Here is a 19,264-nt window from a genome sequence, read left to right on the forward strand (position 1 = left end):
CGATCCGGGACAACTATTCGATAATGTTGCAACTGATGCTATTTTAACACGTATTCTCTCCCCTGGGGAAATTCTTACATCGAGTCAAATGCTTCACATGCAAGCTGGAGTAAAAACAACGACTTGAACATGGTGGTCTTGATACACAAGGTATCTGCTTATGATTTCACCAAACCAACATAAGCTGCTTAAATACAGTTCCATATCAAAACATTGCAGCAGCTTGAGGCACTGTTGACTAATTATTTAACACATACAGTGTGACAGAACGTGTTCACTTTATTATATTACAACAATATATATATATATATATATATATATATATATATATATATATATATATATATATATATATATATATGTAACATCCCTTGTACTAGTTAACACAACCGACTTCTCATCCTCAGATATTTTCCCACTGTCATGTTTTGCCAAGGGCATCTCAAATTGCGCAGCCAGGGGCTGGACTATCCATTCAAACTTTGCTCGAAGGATAAGAGCCCGGAAGAGAATAAAACCTCTGCTGACGAATGCAGATGTTATTTAGAAGAAAGCGTCGAGAGACAATGGAGCTTGCGCTGTACTACGCAAAAGAATAGCGGGCTGTGGGAGATGGCAGGCCGATTGATTGCTCCGCCAACGGAGACTGAGGCTGTCATATCAGCAACGAGACCTGATAGCATCTCAGACGTCAATGTCTCTCCTCTCCTTTCCTGTGCTCTCTTCTCCCCGTGTCCCCTCCTATGATAAAGTGTCATACACTATTCCACGGCTCCTCCTCATGTGTCCTCTCCCTTTTTTCTGCTGTCGCCCCGGCCTAAAGTGCTAAAAGGGGACTCATCGGAGCGAAGAGTGCAATAAGAACAAGTTTAAAATGTGTTTATACATATCAACTAATCCTATGAAACAACCAAAACCCATCAAGGAATTTATCCATGGCAAACTATTCCTGTTGAAAACTCATCAACGAGCGAAGCCACAACATACATAAGCAGTTGGTCAAAACTTTCAGTTTTTTTTATTTTTTTTATGGGCTGTAACTTCACCGTTTTGCTCCTGCAGCCTCACCGCTCTCATCCACCTTGTGTCTACTAAAATAAATGGCACAAACAAGTACAGGATACAATAGGTGAGATGGCCGGAAAAAAAAAAGAGGTATATGGATGGGAGAGTACCAAAAGGCCCTCGACACAGCTTGGTAAATATACCATTCAATGTATTCGATATCATTTCAGTGTCGCCAACTGAGCTCCAACCAGATTTCCTGTCCGGCCGAACCACTTGACAACGTGCCAACCTCCTGACAACCAAAGAGCAGTGCTACTTTAATTAGCACGATGATGTATTCATTTGGCGTGCGTTCTGTGCTTTACGGAGTCAAGACAGCATCCTCACTCATACACTTTCTCTTCCTCTCTCCCTGGGGGGGGGGGGGGGGGGGGAGTCTGTGGAACGATCACGACAGGATCTGCTCTTTGCATGGGAAGGCGAGCGAGCATGGGCGAGTGAGCTAAGGGAACAAGAGAGAGAGAGAGAGAGTATACTGTATATTTACCAGTCGGAAGCTTCTGAGCATTGCCTCGCCTCATTTCACAACCATAGGTCTCTCTCTCGCTCTCTCTCTTCTTTTTTTTCCAATTTGTATTGGCATGAACATAATGAAGTACATTACTGCTACAGCAGGTTGTACAAGGTTTACAATGGAAGTATAATCATGTGGACTGCATGAAAGCTACACAACACACTGCTCACTATCCTACTATGCCATGGCATTTGGAAGGAGCTGGGTACAGTTTCAAGTATTGTTTCACTGGTTTTCGACTATGTTGCACATGTTGTTGCCACCATGACAGTTTAGCTAACCACTGTGCTTCTCCTTTCTTCACGGAGGCTACGGTGTACCAGGAAGTGTTTCTCCGCCTCTCAGCTCTTGTTTGCAGAACTGACACATGTCGTTTTCTCCGGATAGCCAGGTGTGTCTCTGTCCAACAAGTTGTGGTCACTCTATGTATTCATCGGCGGGTGGGATGGGATCAATCAAAGCTATTCTAGGTCAATGCTCCTCATGTTGAATACACACACACACACACACACACACACACACACCCTGCACCATAGCTGTGTTGCTTACTAACCTGGATATGATTCTTCACCAAATTCTCTTTTGATAGTCACGTAAACAATTCAGTTACTTTATAGCTCTATTCATATTCAAATGTTTCAATGAAATAACGAATGTCTTGTCTAATTGGATTCTCATCACTAATACTTCTCGGTGTACAGTGTAGTGTAACAGCTCGGATGATAGTGGTGTAACATGTAATATTCAAATAAGGGCTGGGCTATGTGACTACTACTCAAGTACTACTCTGTGTAATAGTAGTAATAGTAAAAGTTGTGTAATGTCTTCTGGGGGTTCGAGAGAGAGTTTTCTTGAGCTGATGATGTCATCAGGGTTATCTAAAATCTAAATGTTTTAAAGAAATGCGTTTTACAATCTAATTGAAACATTATAGGATGCATCGGAGGTGCAAGAGAGATTCTGTGAAGTTGCATTATGGGAATTGTGGTTTTCTTTTTTTACATTATGGACAAACAAGTCAGTAAATCTTCATCTCTGCTGCTTCAATTTGGATTATTCTTGTTTCTTGTTACATGTTGCTAAGCAATTCAATGATAGTGTAATACACACAGTTTAGTATCATAGAACTATCCATCCATCCATCCATTTTCAATACCGCTTATCCTCATTAGGGTCGCGGGGGCGCTGGAGCCTATCCCAGCTGACATAGGGCGAAGGCAGGGGACACCCTGGACAGGCCGCCAGTCCATCGAGGGCAATCATAGAACTACTAAGATTATATTTGTATTTCTTGTTAGCTTTTAGTCAAAGTTAGTGAGGAGTCTTTCTCTGTAACATCCTTATCATAGTGTCATGATGCAGTTATACTGAATATTGTACATTGTATACATAATAATACTGAAGCGTTAATTGAAAATAGTGTGAAAGCTGATACTAACATTTCTAAATCGTACTGTTGGGGGATCTTAGGACAAAATGTTCATCTCTAACATCAAACATCCTGAAACCCCCCTGGTACACATTATGTTCTCAGACAGAGTGAATGGAACGGGAACTTGGGGCATCCTTCGCCCTGTGCAATAAAAAAACGGGGGGTTCCCAAATAGATGGCGGAGCAGCAGACACCTCAGAGCCCTGGAAAAGCTGCATCTCCGTGGGAGTCCCTCCTACAAGGCAGCCACTATAATTAGCACTATCAAAGGAGGTCCCTGAGCGGATGACACAGTCCCCCCCCCCCCCCCCCCCCCCCCCCCAATTCAGGAGTTCAACACTGTCACAAGAAGGAGGTGGAACCGGGATATTTACTGGGAGTTATGTGGTCTTTGAAGAGGAAAGACAAGCTAAATAAGTCAGAAATGTTAGTGTGGTTTTACTTAAAAGGTCACCTAAAGTTTGAGCATCTTTCTGTGGTGAGAGTGTGTGTGTGTGTGTGTGTATGTGTGTGTGCCCCCCCCCCACCCCCACCCCCGTGACCCTCTTCCTGCTCCATCCCCAGCCCTCCTGGCCACCGTGCAGAACCAGGAAGCAGCCCAGGAGGACAGGAGGAGCGGAGAGAAAAGAGAAGTGGCGCCCCGGGCGTTCTGTGGGTCACCCCGTCACAGGCAGCTGATGCCTGCCTGTGGGATACAAAGTGTCTGGGTGTGTGGGGGTGGGGGTCCCATAACCCGTCACTGCTGTGCTGCTCAGAGACTTACTGGTGCATGGAAAGCCACAATAGCTCAGTGGAACAAATGCACCTGGAGCCGCGCTTAATTGCAGTGACTGGATTCATGTTTTTGTGTGTAGAGATGCACTAAATATACTTCTGTGACTGCAGCTTTCCAGGACAGAATTCTAAGAATGACTAGGTATGCAGAGCGCCGCCTTATGGACTTTAGGAAATGGATTGCAGCACATTTCTCTACATGCAGACGGGCGCAGGCCGGTTAAGAAGCTAAGAGAGAGTAGCTAATTGCATGCGAGTCAGCAGTACCGGATTCCCATCCACGCTCTCTGTAGAACCTCCAGTGAGATGACAGCAAGTTGGCAAAGCCCTTTAGCTGGAGACTGTCTCTCTCTCTGTCTGTCTCTCTCTCTCTCCTCTTCATCCCTCCATCCTCCCAGGGTTCCCTCTGTTAGATTACACACTTCAAACCGCCACTTTCCCCCTGAAAAAAGCCGTCCAAGCCGCTGTTGGTTTTTGGACTGTGACTGCAAGGGGCTGTGAGGCTGGATGATGCAGTGTGGGTGTTTGTTTTCGACAATGCGAACCACCCGATGACAAGTTAATCCACTGCAGTCGTATACCTATGCCAGGGCTTTAGGACATGTTATGCATGCGTGATTCATAGGTAAAAGAAAGCTGGGATTTACTGTTCTGACGACTCATGATGAGTCACCCTATACATAGACAAAACACAGTCAAACTAGAATATATAGACTCGCTTTATGAAATAGTGAAAGAGAACTTTCCTTTTTGGCCGGAGTGGGTCAAGAGGCTTTTCTTTTCTTTTATCTCTGAAACACAACAAAATGGTGGCTGCCAGCCCTTAATATTAACTCCATATCTTTCGTCAACTGTTTAGCATCAGCAATATAGCCCTGTTGGCAAGATAAACCCCCAGGTGACCAAGGCCTGCAGCCGATACTGGAACCGTAATTCTTGTGCAAATCAGCACGCAAGTAACTGCCACGGAGGCCTCTTTGACTTCCCGATGTCTTGCATTCTTTCAGCTTGTTTGGCCTGCAATCAGAGTTACCTAACGTTATGGTGAGACAGTCAGTCAATCAGCCATGTCCCTGGCACACACAAAAAGAACAGCCCCCTCTGCCCATGCTCAGTCATGACAAGGCTTTGACATCACTGTCAGACTAAGAGTGACTTAAACTGACAATCCCCTTTACCTCAGAGAAAGAGAAATAGGAAATATACTCAGCTATGAGGGGGGGGGGGGGGGGTCTGGATGATTCACACAGCACGCTCCGCAGCGGCTGAGGTAGCCGTGTCTTGGAGTACATGAGTCATGTTTCTCATGCAGCAGCACAAGGTAGGGATTGCACAACTTCCACTCCATTAGGAATGCTGCCGTAGTAGCAGCAAATGTTTACCGGGTGATGGGGAGAACAACGGCTCCCTGTGATAGTGCCACACATCTTTCACACTGATGTCACTGGTCACGCTGGGAGGCTGCAGCGATAGTAAACCTGACACATTGGCTGAAATGTGGATAGATTCCCTCGTCGGCTGTCGCCTCAAATCTGTGCTGCATTTAAACAAAAATAGTGCAGCGGTGTCTGGTTTGTGAGTATATGCATTCATTTCATTGAGGGAGGAAAACTACACAAGAAAATCAACAGGATGGAAACATGTACGGCCACCAACCGGAAATTCCTATCTTCCTAATAACGTCAAGCCAAATTTTGCATTAACAACATCAACTGAGTGAGTGAGTGAGTGAGTGTGTGTGGGGGTGTGTATGACCATGGCAATACGATAGAGAGTAATATTCCACCATAAAGCAGAGTTATGGTAAACACAGTAAAGGTTAAAGCGATGAGGGCGGAAATTAGTCCGGTCCACCTTAAAAAGTAAAACCCTACAGTGGACAGCGCCGTGGTGCTGAAACAGCTCCGAGCGACATCTGTACACAAGAGGAGGAGAGGAGGGGGGAAGGGGAGGGGGGCAGGATCGACCGAGACTTTAACGTTTGGAAATCACACACGCCCCGCGTGCGCCATTGCCACAAAGGACACCTTAAATGATCGTCCCAGTGTCACATTGTGTAATCTCGGTGACGCTCGTGGGGAAAGGTTAAGCAATTCGGCGTGCTTTTTACGTGAAAATGGCGCCCGTTGCTGCTAACCCAGCCCATTACAGTAAAGCTACACAGCTACAGCAAAGAGAGAGAGGAGGAGGAGGGGGGAAGGAAGGAATGAGGTTGGAGTTGTATGCCGCATTACAAAATGATACTCAGCCATTCGAATAAAGTGTTTCCTCAACGAGGAGCCGAGGAGAGATGATAACCGGGCCGAGGGAACGGCGCATCTCCCCTCGCTCCTACCGGCTAGTAGACGACTGTTGAGGCTCTAGCTTGGATGTCAAGTGGCCACACGATCCACCAGTCGGCTCTCTGACAGAGAGATGGTTACAGAAATGTGCCACTATAATAACAAAGCAATAATAAAAGAACGTGGGGGGGGGGGGTGGTTGTTCACCGGCACCAGCACCAAACAGCTCCAAACCATCTCCGCTTGTTCTTCTTTTTGTTGTTACACTTACTTTAACATCGACTGCTCCTTCGCGTCCTCCTTCTTCTGTCGGTCCATGACACCGAGAATGATCTTCCTCTCGTCCTCGGTGAGGTGGCTGAGGTCCGGCATCTCCGGCATGGCGCCGGCCGCTGAGGCAGCAGCAGCAGCAGCAGCAGGGCCAGGGCCGCCCCGGGGGCCGTGTGGAGCAGACATCTTTTACACACAGTGGCTACAATTTAAAAATAATAATAATAATAACAACAACAACAACAAAAAGACGAGAAGAGCACTGTCAACCAGCAGCATTCTGGGCGATGTATTTTTTTGTTGTTTTGTTTTTGTTTGTTTCATGCCGTCAAATCGTTTAAATCGGCGGTCGGATTCGCTGGAGCCACCGCGGTTTACCGGCGGGATGGCATCCCGGTCACCGGGGTAGTAGCCTATCATGCACACATTGCACTTGTGCTGCAGAAATAAGCGTCAGAAATATGAATTACAGGCTTCACCCCCCCCCCCCCCCCCCCGTCTATTGAATGATCATAATGGGGTTATCAAACACGCTGAAGCCGAATGAGCATCGCCCGATATTGAAGCTGTTGCAGGTTGAAACGCCAGATTGTTCTCCTTTTTTTTTTTGTTATACACATGAATCTTTCTCAAATAGAAAAAAAAGAAATATATGCCCTTAAAAATGAAGCCAGAGTGCACGAGCTGTAAAGGCTACAACCTTCAGGTATTCCAAACACAAGCCTCCATCCATCCAGGGATTTTTTCTTTTTTTTTTTTTCAAAAGGGGGGAAAAAAAAGTAGAGGATAAAAAAAAAAAAATGTAAAAACTAAAAACAACTCTTGCCTTTTATTTTGCAGTCATGATAAATCCTGTCTAACCCATCGCTGCCATCCTCTAGAACGCTGTTACTCGCATGGTGGCATATCAAAGCTCCCCGGTCCGTCCTGGTTTGTTTTCGTTTGGGGTCCTTAACCCTCCTCCGTGTCACTCTGGTTAGCTCGCTTTCCTCCAGGTTGGTAATTCTTGGAGATTTCTTAAATGCACAAAAATGGATGCAATGAGAGAGAGAGTGAGTGGGAGTAAGGGGGGGGGGGGCGGTGTGTGTGTAGGAGAGAGAATCAAATCCAGATAGGAGGAGGAGGCGGAGCGATGGAAACGCGTAGAGGAATAAAGCCGAGAGGACGCGTTGGATGTTCATTGACAGCAGGCGGCACAGAGAGAGAGAGAGAGCCGCTGCGAAGACGCGGACCGGAGGAGCGGCGCGTCAGCTGGAGCGGCGCCGCACCGGGAGAAGTGACGCATACTTCATCGGCGGATCATGAGCACATTGCGAGAATGAATACAGAACATGACTAGTGACAACGAGTGTCACTGCAGGTCCGTGGCAGCGGCTCCCCATCAGCCCCGGGTTTAACTTATTCATGTTGTACGGTGGCGCGCGCATACACACGGGATATGTTGTGGCTCAATAGTCACAGAAGACCTATGTGACACTGAGGACAATTTTTAGTTTATTAATTTGTACACATTTTCATTTTAAACTCCAGTCTCCATGTGAATATATAAAATTAACGTCTTGGGGTGTGGGTCAAACTCGACAGGATGATGGCCTTTCTCCCAATACTTGACATTTTGTAGCCCAACTGACAGCCTCCACCTCATTAGGCCTGGAACTCAATTAGCACTGTTGCAGTGATTTGCTGCAACAGGAAGAAACTTTGAAAGTTTGAATTCAGATGACTGTTGGCCCCATATATGTACACAGTGAGTTGTGCCCTCTATAAATGATCTAGCCCATGGAGGAATTAAATTAAGAGATTCTTGAACCGATTGGAAATGTGGAATAGCTAAAGTTTTGTGAGAAAGTCAAAACATCCGCCATTAATCTCATCGGGATTTAAAGTCCAGCACAATTGCCATGTGTAAACATTAAATTGTCAACGCATTAGGGAAATAAAAGTAAAGATCAACCCCTGCCGATGTAACACTTTAAAACTTTTGCGTATTAGTTCCATTGCCAATATCATTACTGCTTCTATTATTATTCTACTATAGCCACTGTTGCCATGCCGCCTACTCTTATATGAATAATTTCTTTCATATGCAATGAATGTGTTGCTACTCTGTTATGTTGTTTATTCTGTAGATATGACATCTATTTCACTTCTGTGCACCCTGGGAGAGGAGCTTTTCCCTGTGCGAAGATGTCGTATGTATTACAGATTGTAAAGCCCTCTGGAGGCAATTTATTTTTTATTTTGGGCTACACAAAATGAATTGAAAATAGTCTAACATTGACCATTTTGATGTTACCAAAACATCTGGAGATCACCGGCACATTGCTGAGCGGCCGCTCAGGTGTGAAGCCGAAAGTACGGGAGGGTTTATGACCTCCCGTTGGTCAGATCTTCGAGATGCGGTCGCAATGTGGAGAACATTAGTCACCGATCTAGAAACAGAAAGAAAGATCACGTACAGCCAGGATGACGCTACGACATCACGCTTTTTTTTTGTCGTAACGAACACTTTTGCCCTGTAGATGTCAGACGGCGGGGTCATTTGAAGCATACTTAAACCGCTACGCCACCTCTGGGAGGTTTAATAATCAACTGTAGCACGTGTCCGGAAATTCATTTAATGGAAAAGACTAACGAGACAGGGAACACATTTTGTTGCAAGTACAGTATTGTACCAAGTCAAATGACACTCTTTAAAAAAAAAAAGAAAGATGGATCAATTAAAATCAGCTCGCCATTTCTTAAAAATGTGTGATGAACGGAAACTTGCTCAAAGCAAAATGTGCGATTAGTCACTTGAGTCACAGTTTTACCATATTTAATGTCTATGTATTTACAGTCTGTGTCCTTGGGCTTCAAATGATAACATCCAACTAGTCCCAACAGACAAATTCACCCCCCCCCTCACTTTGAAGTGAAAGCAGTCTGAACATGTCCCATGTGGGTGTGATCTGGGGGAGGGCGCCTCCACCTCATCTCTCGGCGGCGGGCATCGGTCCTCCGCTCTCTCCTCTGGCACTGCCTATTTGACCACAGTCACAACGTGCTTCTCCTTCTCAGACAGCAGAGGAACACTTCCCGGCCTGCTGTGCTTGCGGACATTCCTCTCCCTGGAAAACAAAAAAAGAAAGCCGTGAAACAAACTGCCGGTGAGAATATTCAGGAGGGGGACGGATAGAGAGAGAGAGAGATGAGCAAACACAAGAGGAGGGGGGAGGAAGTGAGTGAATATGAGACTGTTGACCTAACACCTACGTCACCCACTACACCAATGTACCCTGAAAATAATGCATAAAGCATGGATAGTAAATCATTCACAGTCCAAACCCGCGTCACAATACTGCCAGTAATTAGAATAAATAAAACAAACGTCCAGAGACCGAGCTATGAATCACGGCAGGGCAAACTGGAACAATCAATCCACCATACAGAGCTGTAAATGAGTATGTAAGGGCTATTGAGACCATGTCATAGGAGGCAGTCCCATCAGGGAGATTTTCCATGAGGCTGGTGGGACTGCGTAGGTCAGACCTATCCTGGCAGCAGCCCAAGTCACCACCACCATCACCTCTACGCAGACACACAGGGTGCGTCGTGGCCATGCTTTTAGATTAAATGGCTAGCTTTAAAAAAAAAAAAAAAAAAAAAAAAAGGAAAACTAATTAACACGTACTTCTTGCGGCGAGCCTCTTTCATAACCCTCAGCTCCTTGGTCTGGTGGTAGAGGCTCTTGGGTAGGTGTCTGTGATGAGCGATGCGTCGGATCTGCGGGTGGTGCTGGAACTTCTCCTTCAGCTTCTGGCTATAGTTGGTGGCCTGCCTCTCTCTGGGGGCCAGCTGAGGGACACAAAAGGGGGATGAGTTGGGCATAAAAAAGAAAAGAAAAAGGAGAAGACAAGAAGAACAAGACAAAGTCAGGAGAAATAGACCAACGTCGTTGCATTGACATAAGCATGCCATCTCACCAAAAACCTGCTTTGTGTTTCTCTGAACGTACTGACCAAATAATATTAAAAATATCTTCCGACAGTCACGTGGGAGGCGGGCTCTTTTCGGTAACGATGAGTATTTCCAGGTGGCGATCACGAGCGTGGAGTTTGCTGCTGACCACAGGATGTAGTCTGCATTCAGCGTGGCGTTTTATTAATCGCCGACAGTTACAGTGCTTTTACATCATAAAATGTTGGCCAGTACAGTAAGCAGTGACCTCAGCTCCATGGCGCACCCGTTCAAAAGGGAATCAATGTCCGTTAAAAAGTGAAGACACCAGCGCAACAATCCTCCCCCCCACCCCACATAATACTGGGGCCGCCCTCCTCGAAGGCTTTTATTCTAATTAAAAGCAATGATTTGTCTCAGATTCAATTTGCCAGAGAAGAGCCGTTAGATGCTGATCCTGTGGGAGTGAACTACCCCCCCCATCCTCTCCACACACACACACACACACACACGGTTAGCTCGCTAAACGCCATTGGTATGATGATGGATGGAAGATCCCAACCAAAAGTTGACCAGGCGACAACGAGGTGCACCTAGCAACCGTCATCCAACCGATGACGCATCCACCGTCAAAACAAGTCATACAGGTCAGAAAGAATCCAGCAGCCATAGTGCCGTAACCATGCTCCACGTTGCATTGTGGGTAATGTAGGCACCGGGGTTTGACACAAAAGAATTATGAAAGGACCGTTTTGGGTTTGTTTTTTACGCGTGACGATATCACAGGAGCGTTGCGCTAAATGTCTTCCGGGGAGCCGATACACTTCCATCTTAGTTAATCAATACAGCCGTGTACGTAATGACTTGAGTCTCTCACTCGAGTGTCTTTGAAGGGCTACATTGACCGGGTATTGACACGGGTGGCCACGCAGCAGTTGCTGCTGACCTGCCTTCACCGTGTGGCTTGTGTAGGCAGGTTGGTACTCTCACGGGCCTCTTTATGAAATCAACTTTGAAACCAACTTACTATGTTATCCAACTATAAAGTAAGGAAAGTTGGTTGGTAAGTCCTTTGCAACTCATTGGCTGGAGTGCTGCCAACCTTTTCCTTGCGTGCCGAGTGTGGAGTCGTTTGTATGAGCGGTTCTCACAACAACTGCTGGCCGAGTATTGTGTTTAGTACAGGGACACTCGTGAAAACGAAAACGATGGCTGGACCTAAAAATACCACATTTGGAATGACAACTATCCTATAAATACATGACTTCTTACACTGAACTGCAAATACCTTTATATAGATCAAGAGTGGCACCCCGATTGAAAACAAACAGGGGCGGATGGATTCAACACGTTTTAGGTCTCGGACAAAAATACAAAAACGGGGTCCATTGCAAACTGGAATCAAAGGCCACCGCGTTAAAAAGGTAACAAAAAACACACACACACAGAAGTCCTGATCCTGACGGAGACAAATCCTGGATTCAGCATTTCTTGATAATTAAAGACCCCTTCAGTGCAAATTGATTGTTAATGCTTCATTATGTTCGGAGTGGCCCGCTTTAAGTGATTGGCTGATCCAAACTGCTGATAGGAGCAGCCCTTGTCTGATCTCTTTAAGTGGAAAGCATGCAGATAAATCTTCTCTTGCACAGTGACAGTAAAACAAGTGCCAAAAGGGGGACGATTTTCCACTCAGGAGCTGCATTAGGAGAATAAGCAAGAGTGAATCCGATTAGGGATGAAAGACGGCGAATGGCACGGCATTGATCTATATTTTTCTGCCTGAACTGGGATTTTTGGGGGCAGTGGGACCCCTTCCTAACATTACATAAAAGCTTTACTTGACAGTTGAGCACAACATATAAAGGCCACGGATTCTGCTAGCAAGACATGTGGTACGCTCTTCACAAGATATAGAGTCAGCGGAGATCTTTTAGCTGAATCCTCCGTTGATGATTTGTCATTGGTGGGGGGCAACGAGAGCAACCGTGCCAATTGGTACATTGTACTTATTGAGAGTGATTCTACCCTAAGTCAGCATCCATCAGGGCATTTGGCAACGGTAGCGCTGTTGCTCCTGGCATAGCCGCCCACTCTCACCGCTCTTAAGCGGGCCCGGGGCCACGGCTGTGTCGAGGAATACAGCCATCTCGTAAAAAAAAAAAAAAGATCCGGTAATACGCTAGAGGGCGATACTGTACGACAGCTGTTGATTGACCCGCAGTAACACCACCCCCTGCTCACCAAGACGCTACGAGTTGCCTTGGATGCGTGATGGATTGAAGCTGGAGATCTGATTTAAAGCAGGAGAGATACGGGGAAGACGAGGTCGGACTCACCACTCCTAGTTTCTCAGCTGCGTTGGCTTTCCACAGTCGGATATTCATTTCGTCGGAGCCGCTCAGGATGTATTTGTTGTCTGCCGACCACTTTATGCAGATGACATGCTGCATGCGTTTGGTGTGGTAGACTTCCCTAAATAAAATAAAAAAGAATTATCATGAATAAGGCAATGCATTGTGTTCGTTTGGAAAAAAACATCCAAAGCAAACACTTACACATGAACAAGGATTACCAACACCCACTCTGATCAGGAACACTTTACGGCTTTAACACTTGTGGCTCTTAAAGCACCGGCTCAAATTAAAATTAAAAGCTCCCAATGGTTGGAACCGGGAAACTAACTATAGTCTCCCTTTGTAAAAGTCCCGTGTTTTGTTGACTTATCCATTGTTTTAATATCTGTCTATGTTTATCGAATAGGCCCAGAACCAAAACGACTAACCACCAGGACACAAAGAATATGTATACTGCCTTCTCCAATGGTTCAGTCAGAAGAACAGAAAAGGAAACATACGGTATTGGTATTTCTTTGAAGCCGGTGTTCAGGGTCCTACTAACCTGCTGTGGCCACCGTCCTTGGGGAAGATGCGGATGGTTTTGTCAAAACTGGCAGATACAAACTCCTTCCCAGTTGGAGAATAGTCAACATCCAGCACAGCAGAGACGTGGTCCATGTGTACTGTGACTGGCTGGTCCAGGTACCTCATGTCATAAGTGTAGAGGCTGATGAGACAAGACACAAATGGGTTTTAGTGGAAAGCGCATTAGTAAAATAATAAATGGGGGCCGTGCATTCATCGTCCCATCTTTTCTGAAAGTCGACCAAAAGTGCAGAGCAGGACTTTTACCATGCAAGGCTCCTTCAGCTTGAGATAATTTAGTGGCAACACAAAAGATCGTGTGAATCACTGTAAGAAATCGTCAACTCACTTGTAGTCCTCATTTGAACACGTGAAGTAATAGGCTTCCATAGGGTTCCAACATAACGTGTTGCTTCTCATTGTCATGATAACCTAAAAAAAAAGAAAATGGAAAAACCACAAGAGATAGAAATCATACATGTGAAGAAAGGCGGGGAGAGAAGGGTTCATTCTTGCAGCGACTGAATGGTAAACCATACCTTTTTAAGTGGCGCTGATTCTCTCATATCATACAGTACTATACTTCTGTCAGAGGCACAGCTTGCAAGTAGTTCAGTCTGCGGAAAGACATAAACGGTGAGACTTTAAAAGAAATCAGCAGGGTGGCTGATCTAAATAACCCCTTTGACGGGAGTCAGGAGATGAACTGTAATTGTCAAGTGTTCTCCTGTGTCTCTCATGTGCAGCGGACACGAGGTGTCTCACCTCCACCGGGTTGAAGCGCACAGCGCTGAAGCTGTCTACGCCCCAAGTGAAAGAGCGGATTGGGCTGCTCCTCCTCTCGTCCCAGATGTCCACCTGCTGGCCACATGTTGCGAACACGGCATCCTTCTGGTGGTGGTCCAGGCCGGTGAAGACTGTCTGCAAAAGGACAAAAATACTTTTTACACTGATGGAAATGCGATGCTTCACTGACCTGTTGATGTCAGTCACCTAAAGAGCAAGGTTTTTTTTAAATGATCACATCTATCTGATAACAATACAAAAGGAAAATGCCCACTGATCACACCTTGCCCAGAATAGTGTTGAGTGGCTCCTCTTCCTCGCCATAACCGGGTGCCTCCATTTTCCAATGTTTGATTGTTTTGTCGTCACCAACCTGTTACAGTAAAAAAAAAAAAAAAAACACAGAAGCTGTATTTAGAAGTCAGATGACAAAAACACCAACGAATCTTATAAGCTCAGCGGTCGAAGGGTGGCGGTCACCGTGAAGAAGGAGGTTCCACAAGAGCGGACGACCATTCCCCGGACGAAACCTTCATGCGCTTGGAGGGTGCGGACGCATTCGCGTTTGGTCAGATTCCACACTTTCACCTAAGGATCAGATCAAAAATGTCAAGAATGAGGCACATGGCACAGTATTGTGCGTACAAGCTGAGGTAATATATTTAGACTTTGGCAGGTAGTCACCTGCCCGTCGCAGGAGCCAGAGAGCAGGGTGGAGAGGCTCTTGGTGTGCTTGGCCATGCAGTTCACCCCATCCCTGTGTCCGTCCAGAGAGGCCAAGAAAGGCTTGGCAAACACCCTCTCGAGCTTGGTGGCATTCAGGGCGCGGGTGTACTCTCTGCTCACCTCGAAAGGATGCAGAGTCGGGTCATAGTTTCTGGGGACTAACAACAGAGAGTAGTCACTACTTAATGAAACTGTAAAAGCACATTTTAGTTGGCTAAAAGATGTGATTCATTAGTTTCAATGCAAGCAATTCGGCTGATTAACATAAAACTGTAAATTGCATTCAACATGACATTGCACGCGCTTATGTATGTAGTCTGCCTACTCCTTTGGAGGAATTCAAAACACACTTAAAAGTTACAAGGAAGAGCTGGCTAGCACTAGCATCCTGTGTGTTAGCCTCTCCGAGATTACGTTGTATCACTTACCACGTTGAATGTCTAGTTTGGTCTCCCGGACGTAATCATCCGGGTTCCTCGAGAGGACTTTAACCTTCATTTGGTGGGAGAATGGAAAAGGAAACGCACTTTAAAAATTGCCGTTAGCCTTAGTTAGCCTTGGGTTCAACAAAATGAAAATATTCGCGAGCACAAGCCATGTGTCGAGGAAGAAGAAATTAGTTTACCCGCGTTGCATTGTGGGATGTCCGGTCCTCCTGGTTGCGTCACGGAGACGTTTGGAAACAGCTATGAAGATACGAAATGTAGCAGAGAAAGACCGGAAGTGCACCGAGTTGGTCTTCAAACTGCTTCAAATTAATCTAACAGGCTACGAACCGACTTTGATGTTTACTTTTACAAACACCTTTACAACCTTTACACCTGAGTGTCACTTTTGTGTTTTTTCTTTTTTTAAATAGAGACATAATGTGCCCATGACAGTTTATTGGTCGCATAAATGGTTTTATTTTGAAGGTTGTGGCCGGAAGCACTACTCCTAATGATGACCCTCTTTACAGTAAGTAACAAATAGCTACAAGGTCGCGCAATGGCCCCGGCGCTGTACATTTTGGATAACGTAATCTCAGCCATGGCGTGCCACCGCATGTGAACCGTGCGGTGGTTCACAATGCTAAATGGAAAGAAGCCAGAGTGTCACAGGACTGTCAATGAGTTGTAGAAATATATTTGAGCATTACGGTTAACTAGCTGAGAGGAACTAGCTAGATTAATTAACCTAACTCATTACCAGTGAAACATGAGTTCCGCTCGTGATCACGTTGACGTCACGCAGACCGGGTCCCCGAAACCCGTTTCTGGTGTCTCCATAGCCGGACACGTCCGCCAGGTCTTCAGCCACGTGAAGGTAGAACACCTGGTCGCGGGTCTCAGCGGTGGAGTGGTGTCGACGCTGGCGCTTCACCCTCTGGACCTGGTCAAAATCAGGTTTGCAGGTAACGTTACAGTACGACGTTTGTACTTACTGTATTGGTTGTTTTGTCTCGTGCATTTGTCTATTATTTTTTGTTTATTATTTTATTAGCTGTCTTATGTTTATCGGTATGCACCTTTTCACCTGTTCAAATTCCTTGCACGTGCAACGCAGGTGCATAAAGGTGATATGTTCATATTGATATGCTTAATGCCACCGGTGCCATGCTGCTATGGCAACCTTTTAGGAAATGTTGGCGTCTTGTGTCAAATGACTTTCATGCTTCTGATGTCGTTTCAATTTAGTAAGTGATGGACTGCAATTAAGACCCAAGTACAGTGGCATATTACACTGTATGAAGAGTGTCTGGCAGCAGGAGGGACTCCGAGGCCTCTACCAAGGAGTGACACCCAATGTTTGGGGCGCCGGAGCATCTTGGGGGCTCTACTTCTTTTTGTACGTCCACTTTTAAACCTATTGGATCATATCTCTAACATGATAATTCCCATGATCTATAACACGTCTCCCCCCCCCCCCCCCTTACAGCTACAATGCAATCAAAGGGTACACTAAGGAGAGCCGTCCAACGGAACTGAGTGCCACGGAGCACCTGGTGTCTGCGGCCGAAGCAGGTTAGTCCCACGTGCGTCTGAACACTGCTGACACTAATCAGCCCACGCAGGCGGGTCAACAACAGCGGCCAGATAGTACTGCTCCGAGGCCAGCCTCAGCAGACAGGAGGCAGATGCAAATTGGTTCACACGGTCACGTGGATCTGCTTCCTCGTTGTCAAATAATAATAATAATAAGATGCTCTCTTGGGGTAAGGTGGCACTACTGTGGGTGTCATTCGAGTAAACAGTAGGCAGCCATATCCATAGTTGAGGTGAGGAGTTCTTTGGGATATGACGCATAATAGTGTAAAAGTAGCTTTTGTTTAAAAGGCTTTTCTTCTTCTTTTTTTTTAAAAGCGTGCCATCGATTTGAAACCCAAATAAATGCGATTGGCACGTTACAACAGATATGAAGATGCATTGGAACAAAACACGGAGCCATCACATCGAATTGTACTGTTCAATGCTTATCATCCTCCGCTCCGTGACCTCTAGTCACTGCAGTCTCCAGAAACGGGCACCGACTACCACGTCGCATTCGATTAACTTCAACTTCGGTCATGCCTCTTTCTGCTTTTTGTTGAGGAGAACCACCTGACCCCGTCTTGCAGCGATTTTTGAGTTGCAGCCACATGCAGTCCAACTAAAAAAAATACAATATGTCGGACTGTTTGAAGTAGCTGGCTGTGTGTGTAACCATCTTTTTGTCTCCATTTATTTATTTTAAAAGCCGTCGGCTTCATTCCAACTCTGCTTACTTGCCGTCACCTAGGCATCCTGACGCTCACCCTAACCAACCCAATCTGGGTGACCAAGACCCGGCTGGTGCTCCAGTACAATGTCGACCCGACCGGTAAACAGTACAAGGGGATGATCGACGCTCTGGTCAAGATCTATCGCCACGAGGGAGTGCCAGGACTATACAAGGTTGAACATCAGTGTGTCTCTTTACTTTCATGTGATGAAATGACCCCAGTTAATGCTTATGATGCTTATGAACTGGGGTCACTCTACCACAACCAAAGTTGACCTTTTACCCTACGAGGTTGAAATGAGGTTTTCACCAATTCATCAATCACCACTAGAGGGCACCAACAGCCTATGTTGGCTATATTTGCCTGGAAGGATAATTAAAACTATATTACTCAGTGGAAATCTTTTTAAATGTGCAGAGAGCCACAGATGGGGACAATATAGTGGGCTCTTCTAGCAAATGCATGCCATGGGTCCATTTGTGTGTCTCAAAAGGACGACTTACGAAGCATGCGCTTGTCTTAGGGTTATGTTCCTGGTTTGTTGGGCACGTCTCACGGAGCGCTGCAGTTCATGGCCTACGAAGAGCTCAAGAGGGACTACAACAAATACAGGGAAGTGCCTTCAGATGCGAAGCTGGTGAGTCGATAACCCCACGAGCCACATACCGTCCGGCAACATGCAGCAAAGCTTGTAACGCTTCCAGTCTAGCAAGACCGAGCCCACAGTGGATAAACCACACTGACTCATCATCTTTCCCACCCTGCTCACGTCTCTCTTTTCTCTCTCTCTCTCTCTCTGTTTGTCCGTGTAAACAGAGCGCGATGGAATATATCACAATGGCAGCGGTATCCAAAATATTTGCCGTTGCCACGACGTACCCGTATCAGGTGGTGCGAGCTCGCCTGCAAGACCAGCACAATAGATACAATGGAGTTATGGATGTCGTCAGACGGACATGGAGGTAGGACACTGATCCGCTGCTAAAGGGGCCAAACATGCCATCCTATTCAGTTTCTAAATGTGGCTCTCGAGTCATGTTCAATTAAGAGGCGTGGTTATGTTTCTCCCCGCCCATGTTCTTCTTTTCTTTCCTTTTTTTCTCTGCAGGAACGAAGGCGCCGTGGGTTTCTACAAAGGGATCCTCCCCAACATGATTCGAGTCACTCCCGCATGCTGCATCACGTTTGTAGTTTATGAGAATGTGTCTCGCTACCTCCTGGGACAAAATCAGTGAGGCCTTTTTTTAAGTGTGGCGGGGACCGCTGCGAAGACCCTGAGCTCACGCTGACGCCGGACGGAAACCGGACTCCCGGCGAATGCTTCTCACGTGTGCACATTCATTTGCACAGTGTGACTGAAAAAGTTGCCGCAACGGAAAATCAACAGTGTTTTGTTTTCGATGGATAGACAAACACTTGGACTTCTGGGCAAAAAAGTCAGCGGAGGAGGAGGGTCGCTAAAAGTGTCATCAGTTACGTTTACAATTGATGTTTTCCGGCAAGGGATGCATGCTACGAAGAGGCGATTTGTTAAAAGAAAAATTGTAGATCTCAGGGTTCCAGTTGCGTGCGTGTGTCACATTCATTTGTCTCTTTTTAATTTATTGCTTTATGTGAACAGACGGCAGCAACGTTTATTTCCTTCCCACAAATTGTAACTGCATCGCTTTATAAAATGTTCCTATAAAAAAAACCAAAGCTATCTGCATTGTTGTGTTGGATTTCCATATAAATACATCAAATGTATAACTTTTTAGCTACCCTGAATGTAGCACAGGCTATTACAAAGGTCTTACACATCACAAGTAG

At 45.9% G+C, this 19,264-nt stretch overlaps 3 protein-coding genes across 3 annotated transcripts in view; 1 reads left to right on the forward strand and 2 right to left on the reverse strand.

The window, feature by feature from the left end:
- rims2a (regulating synaptic membrane exocytosis 2a) overlaps window positions 1–6,526 on the reverse strand; it is a 119,325-nt gene extending 112,799 nt beyond the window's left edge. The window contains exon 1 of the mRNA XM_034528920.1: window positions 6,342–6,526. Coding sequence (XP_034384811.1) covers window positions 6,342–6,526 — 185 coding nt within the window. The remainder of the gene's footprint in view (window positions 1–6,341) is intronic.
- A 2,418-nt stretch (window positions 6,527–8,944) lies between these two features.
- On the reverse strand, window positions 8,945–15,358 carry dcaf13 (ddb1 and cul4 associated factor 13). Its single transcript, XM_034528931.1, has 11 exons — window positions 15,144–15,358; window positions 14,674–14,873; window positions 14,470–14,577; window positions 14,273–14,362; window positions 13,969–14,124; window positions 13,743–13,820; window positions 13,553–13,635; window positions 13,181–13,345; window positions 12,619–12,754; window positions 10,014–10,177; window positions 8,945–9,450 (listed from the first exon to the last, which is right to left on the reverse strand). Exons 1-11 carry the CDS (start codon window positions 15,211–15,213, stop codon window positions 9,363–9,365), a joined length of 1,338 nt encoding a protein of 445 aa, XP_034384822.1. The 5' UTR covers window positions 15,214–15,358; the 3' UTR covers window positions 8,945–9,362.
- Window positions 15,359–15,652: 294 nt separating this feature from the next.
- LOC117728164 (mitochondrial folate transporter/carrier-like) lies at window positions 15,653–19,155 on the forward strand. Its single transcript, XM_034528932.1, has 7 exons — window positions 15,653–16,108; window positions 16,392–16,542; window positions 16,633–16,718; window positions 17,473–17,627; window positions 17,979–18,092; window positions 18,272–18,417; window positions 18,564–19,155. Exons 1-7 carry the CDS (start codon window positions 15,913–15,915, stop codon window positions 18,688–18,690), a joined length of 975 nt encoding a protein of 324 aa, XP_034384823.1. The 5' UTR covers window positions 15,653–15,912; the 3' UTR covers window positions 18,691–19,155.
- Window positions 19,156–19,264: the final 109 nt, after the last annotated feature.

The sequence above is a fragment of the Cyclopterus lumpus genome, chromosome 25 (assembly GCF_009769545.1).
Source record: "Cyclopterus lumpus isolate fCycLum1 chromosome 25, fCycLum1.pri, whole genome shotgun sequence".
In the NCBI taxonomy this organism is placed as follows: Eukaryota; Metazoa; Chordata; class Actinopteri; order Perciformes; family Cyclopteridae; genus Cyclopterus; species Cyclopterus lumpus.

Coding starts and splice junctions, on each gene's coding strand:
- dcaf13 (XM_034528931.1), bottom strand. CDS start 15,213: ATGAAGGTTAAAGTCCTCTCGAGGAACCCGGATGATTACGTCCGGGAG. Junction 14,874..15,143: donor CAAACTAGACATTCAACGTG/GTAAGTGATACA, acceptor CTCTGTTGTTAG/TCCCCAGAAACTATGACCCG. Junction 10,178..12,618: donor CAGCTGAGAAACTAGGAGTG/GTGAGTCCGACC, acceptor TGTGTCCCTCAG/CTGGCCCCCAGAGAGAGGCA.
- LOC117728164 (XM_034528932.1), top strand. CDS start 15,913: ATGAGTTCCGCTCGTGATCACGTTGACGTCACGCAGACCGGGTCCCCG. Junction 16,543..16,632: donor TGGGGGCTCTACTTCTTTTT/GTACGTCCACTT, acceptor CCCCCCTTACAG/CTACAATGCAATCAAAGGGT. Junction 18,093..18,271: donor TGCCTTCAGATGCGAAGCTG/GTGAGTCGATAA, acceptor CCGTGTAAACAG/AGCGCGATGGAATATATCAC.